The sequence below is a fragment of the Mustelus asterias genome, chromosome 23, assembly GCF_964213995.1.
Source record: "Mustelus asterias chromosome 23, sMusAst1.hap1.1, whole genome shotgun sequence".
In the NCBI taxonomy this organism is placed as follows: domain Eukaryota; kingdom Metazoa; phylum Chordata; class Chondrichthyes; order Carcharhiniformes; family Triakidae; genus Mustelus; species Mustelus asterias.
In genome coordinates this window covers 45031338-45037337 of record NC_135823.1, presented here as the reverse complement: position 1 = coordinate 45037337, position 6000 = coordinate 45031338, and the positions used below count along the sequence as shown (strand labels likewise).

General features: G+C 42.0%; 1 protein-coding gene across 1 annotated transcript in view; it reads left to right on the top strand.

Annotated features, from left to right (window-relative positions):
- The first annotated feature begins 279 nt into the window (after positions 1 to 279).
- rgs11 (regulator of G protein signaling 11) overlaps positions 280 to 6000 on the top strand; it is a 93408-nt gene continuing 87687 nt past the window's right edge. The window contains exon 1 of the mRNA XM_078240418.1: positions 280 to 351. Coding sequence (XP_078096544.1) covers positions 329 to 351 — 23 coding nt within the window. The 5' untranslated portion in view covers positions 280 to 328. The remainder of the gene's footprint in view (positions 352 to 6000) is intronic.

Genomic DNA, 6000 nt, shown 5'->3' with positions numbered 1-6000 from the left:
CTGTGGAAACAAGCTGCAAACCTATCCTAAGCTCTCTACAGAAGGACGTGTTCATAATGTTGAGTAACCTCCTTTTGCATTCTAGTTGTAGAGTGTAATTGGGCACATGTTCGCAGAGGATCACGCTGTTAGCTAGAACAGCACTATTTCATATATTTTGAAAGCAGTCCATTCAGACAACATAACTGCATGTGCATCCTTATTTTCAAACTGGCTGTGATTTAGGGGGAAAAAAATGTTTTTAAATCCCTTTCAAAATGTTTAATTCCTACAGGACAGTTACAATCTACTACACAAGAGGATCAATCATTCTTGGGATTTTGTGGTAATGCAAGCCAGAGAACAGCTCAGGTTAGTCCGACGTTTCTATTTCTATCACTTTATGTGACATTTCCTATTCCTGTTTGCACTGTCCCTATAGTTCTGACTAATTATGTTTTTATTAGTTCTACCTACTTGTCTGGTTTTTGGATTGGTTTGGTGATAAACATTAGTGGAAAAGCTTAGAAATTGTATTTTATCAGGGTAACAGTACACCGTCTTAATGCATACAAAACAGTTTAACCTGAAATAGTTACAGATTGATTGTACTGCCAATGTAGATGTGTTTAGAATGCAGGTTTAGTATGTCATTGCTATGAATAATTAAGGAACATATGGTAATCCATCATACTATAAATAGATGCGGAACTATAGAAATGTAACTCAAAAACAAAATATTGCTTGTTTATATTAACCACTTACTTTGCTATGAATGGACTTATAAAGATGCAATCTATATTGTTATAGATTAAAGAAAAATATAAATTCCTTGTATAATTCCAGACATTTTTAAAATTATCATTGTGATATTTTCTTCATACTATAGCACTGACTAGGTGCATTTATGACTCTATTAATAAGCGAGAACTTGAATATTTCATTTTCTTTTTTCTAATTGAGAATGAATTGATTTCAGTTGCAGCTTAAAGTTTTTGGAATTTATGGTGGTGTAAAGTGAAGGAGAGGAAAATGCATTTAGATGCGGTTATGTTTTTACATTCCTATGCTCTCCCCAACTATTCTCTGTCAAAAATCAGCAAATATTTTTCGCTTTGCTTCCGTATCTGGGGGTGGGTGGGTGGTCGGTGAGTGCGTAGACTGGAACAAAATTAAAAATCACACTGCAGGATTTTATTTGAAAAGCTCTGTCCGCTTTGGTGTTAGTGATCCAAGCAAGCAAGATTGCATTTAGTCAGCAAATCCTGTTTTCGAGGGGCGGGTGTGGAGGTGGGTCGTGGGGGGGCTGGCAGTTAGTGGGTGGGAATCATTCTTAGGAGTTCTTAACACTGTTTCTCAAAATTAAACTGTAGATTTGTCTGCTGTGATATTGCTCCTGTTTAAATTATGATATTAATACAGAATCAGAAGTCAGACTTTTTTTTTCCTTACAAGCTAAAGAAGAAATTTGTCACTGTGTCTTGTTTGCTAGATCTGGGTGGGACTTTGAATTGTTAAACTGTTTGTGCACCCGAAACTAGAGGCAATGGAATTACCAGTTCATAAATCAAAACGCTTGCTGTTCTTACTGGGTGCGAGTAGTTTTGTGGGTAAATATTGCTACTTTGGAGACTCCTATGGTGTTGTGGACTCTACCTCAAATCTCAGTTAAAAGGAATATGATTCTTGCTACGTCTAGAACAATACAGAGCCTGATACAAAATGCAGGACAGGAGCACACATCCTGTAATGATATTGCTTGTTGGTATTTACTAATACAAGCTCAAATCCAAGAAATGCCTGGGAGCTCTTGATATCACAGAGGGATAGATACTTTTTTTCCCGTTTTGTTGCTGTGTACTGCTATCAACCTGTTTTTTTTTTGCCAGTGGGACATGAGGGCAGATAGTGACAGATGGCCGGATCCAGCCTGTGTACCACATGATTAGCATAGAAGTGAAATCAGCATTTATTTTATTTGCTGATGAAGGCAATACACCAGCTTCAGCATCTTTATTTTTAACGGGCGGAATATGTTTTTTTAGTGGCTGTTGTTTTTTTTTAAAAAATGCACAGCAGCTTAATAACTACAAAAGTGGGACGCTGAGAAACAAAACCCCCAAATTACTAAATTCCCATTTCTGGATGCTCTGCTTTGGGGAGGAATTTAATGGAGGGTTTAATTCACCGGAAGCAAAATTTGGCAGAGGATACATCAACATAATTAGATATCTCCTGAACTCGAAAAGAGGTGCAGAATAGTTTAATGGTGCAGTGAAAGCAAAGCAATATTGAAAGGATTGCTGCAAACTTTACAACAAGTCAAAAAGATTAGGCAAAAAACCAAGGTCCAAATCAAGCAGCCATGCAAGAACTCACAGAAATAGACAAGGGGGATAAATTGGACGCTCCCCAAAAACAGGAGCAGGAATTGTGATGCATACTTAATCCACAACCGTTCAAGGCAATACAGGCAGCACGCCAACTTGGTACTTCCTGAATGATTTCCATATGCAGCCAGTGTTAACCACTTTGTTCATTGACTGCATGAATCACCAAATAATTCAAAATTGTGACTTGCAAGTGCCAGTTAAAGCTAGCCTGCACCACTTAAAGGCAGCATGTAACCCAAGCTGACATGAGTGGCACGGTGGCACAGTGGTTTATGGGCGGCACGGTGGCACAGTGGTTAGCACTGCTACCTCACAGCGCTAGGGACCCGGGTTTGATTCCAGCCTTGGGTCACTGTCTGTGTGGAGTTTGCACGTTCTCCCCATGGGTTTCCTCCAGGTGCTCCGGTTTCCTCCCACAATCCAAAGATGTGCAGGTTAGGTGGATTGGCCATATAATTGTTCCTTTGTGTCTAAAGATGTGTTGGATGGATTGGCCATGGCACAGGACACGAGGTTACGGGAATGGGATGGAGGGGGCAGGCCTGGGTGGATGCTCTTTCGGAGAGTTGGTGCAGATACGATGGGCTGAATGGTCTCTTTCTGCACTGTAGGGATTCTCTGAATCCATCAGCCATCAGGCAGGGCATCGTGGTTGGAGTTGGCCACCAATTCCATGCAAGAAAGGATGGATTCCAAACCCTGCACAATTCTGTGTCATGTTGGCGCTGGGTTCCTCAATGCTAATTGGCATTGCCTACACAAGACTTACAGCCGGTCTCAAATGGGAGCCAAATTGTGGCTGGAGCTGTGCTGGAAGTTGTACAGGAAGTGAATCCAATTGGATAATGAGTCTGTTGCTTTCCAATTGGCCTAGGAAGGAAGTGCATCACTGGGGTGGATGTGTTGGTTGACTAGTTGCAGGAGTGTGTGGTCAAGTCATGATGAAGCCTGGAATCCATTTAATCATTGTTGGCAACCCTGCCAATATAGTGAGTGATAAGTTAAAAAAACTCTCATGGCTGCCGACTGCATATTAGCCAACGGCAGAAATATTGAGCGAAAGTAACTTTGACAGCCACAGGTGGCACTGTTTGGGGAAATGATCTTGAATGCAGACATCCTGCTGGAACATCGGACCCATTGACTCTTTGATGCAGCTCATCATAGAATCCCTACAGTGCAGAAGGAGGCCATTCGGCCCATCGAGTCTGCACCAACCACAATCCCACCCAGGCCCTACCCCCATATCCCTACATATTTTACCCACTAATCCCTCTAACCTACTCACCTCAGGACACTAAGGGGCAATTTTAGCATGGCCAATCAACCTAACCCGCACATCTTTGGAATGTGGGAGGAAACCGGAGGAAACCCACGCAGACACGAGGAGAATGTGCAAACTCCACACAGACAGTGACCCAAGCCGGGAATCGAACCCAGGTCCCTGGAGCTGTGAAGCAGCAGTGCTAACTGCTGTGCTACCGTGCCGCCGTACCGTATCTCAAAATTTAATGCAGTCACTTGAGATACTGGGCTGGTGATTAAGAGCTGGCTTCACCAGAAGTAGGTTTTAAGGAGTGTCGTAAAAGAGGAGATAGATGTAGGGATGTAGAAAGATGTAGAGATTTTAGGAAGGAATTGCAGAGCTTGAAAATCCTTTGAGGGGCTGCATCATTGCTTTGATACCCATCCTTCTCAAATTTTGTGAACAATCTCCTTTCCTCCAACCTGTAATGCCTCCTTTTGCTAATTTAACATTGCGGGCAAGAAAATGTCCATTGAGAATCTGGTACCTGCTCTCACAATCTCAGACTGTGGACAGAGGGACAAATTTCCCATGGACTCAGAGACCCTCAGTCTCTCATTGCTACCTCAGTCCAGGCAAAAGGCAAAATAAACTGGTTTTAAAGTTGTTCTGTATAATTTCTCATGACAATTTCTTCAGACAATGTGTTGCAATAAGTCTCAGCTCCGCACAATCTTAACTTACCTGAATTCACACATGGTTGGGCCAGCCGCCCACCAGGCATAGATTGGAGATCCAAGCATCTACCATGATGGACAGTGTGCAGGCATACATTTTGTCCCCAGTATGTACCATCTGTCATGTTGACACAAACCCCTGGATAGACGACTAGGTGTTGGGGGCTTTGTATTTTCAAATATTGGGGACAAACCCCTGTTCGCATCACCCTGTCCAAAATTCTTTGGACTGGATTTTACACGATGTTGTGTTCCCTGACTCCCAAGTGAAATGTCAGTTGGTCCCACCCATGGAAACTTGGCTGACTTGCTGTAAGGTTTGTAGAAAGGAAGCATCTGGCCTAGACAAATGTGGATCCATTACAGGCAGTGTCAGGAGAATTCATCATGGGGAATAGAGAAATGGTAGAAAAGCCAAATGATTACTTTGTGTCTGTTTTCATTAAGATATAGGAAGTCTCCAGGTGGAGAGACCCAAGGAACTAGGGAGAATGCGGAGTTGAAGAAAATGAGTATGAGTAAGAAGGTTGTATTAGAGAAGTTAATGGGGCTGAAAGTTGATAAAATCCCCGGGACCTGATATTATGCATCCCAGAGTCTTGAAAGCGGTTGCTATAGAGATAGTGGATGCATTGGTGATCATCTTCCAAAATTCTATAGATTCTAGAATGGTTCCTGAAGATTGGAAGGTAGTCAATGTCATCCCAATATTTGAAAAGAGAGGGAGAGAGAAAACAGGGAATTACAGACTTGTTAGCCTTACATCAGTGGTAGGTAAAATGCTGGAATCTATTATAAAGGATATGATAAAGAGTTACTTGGATAATCATGATCTGATTGGGCCTTGTCAGTATGGATTCATGAATGAGAAATAATGTTTGACAAAGATGTTACGAAGAAAATTGACAAAGGAGAGTTGATGGACAATGTTTGGACTTTCAGAAGTCCCCCACAAGAGCTTAATTAGCAAAACAAAAGCACATGGGTTAGGAGGCAACATATTGTCCTGGATTGAGGATTGGCTAACAGGCAGTGGTAGAGGAAAATGGTGCGAGCCTTCACCTGCCATGGGCACTATAGCAGCGAGGGTGAGTTAAGGCCCTTAAGTGGCCATTAAATGGCCATTTAAGGGTATCAGTAGGCCCGAAGGTGGGCCACTTGTTGGATTTTATGAGCCCCCCCCCTTTCAAACACGCCAGGAGAGGACCATAAAAATCCAGGCCATTAATGCCTGGCTGTACAAGTGCCTTTACTTGCCCGTTGTTATCCAAGCTTAGATATTCCTTAGATTCTGCTTTATTGTAAGAGGAGTTGAAAATGGAACTGAAAGCAGTAGAATTGTCACCACACCATAAGATGGAGGGAAGATTCTTGATGACATAGCTGAAGGAAGTTGAACTGCAAAGTTTTTGAAGTGATGATTGTGATCTCCAACAAACACAGCCACTCTACTTTCTATCAACTGTGACTGCCGCCATGGGAGCATTTTCCGTACAGATGTGCAGTAAAATGCTCTCGACATGTAACCAATGACTTGTTAACATCCTAATGTTGACGGAATATTTTTGAGGCAATACTAGGTAACTAATTCACTGATGAAGAATATCCAGTGAATAGAGATTCTCAGAAAAGATTTGCCAATGAA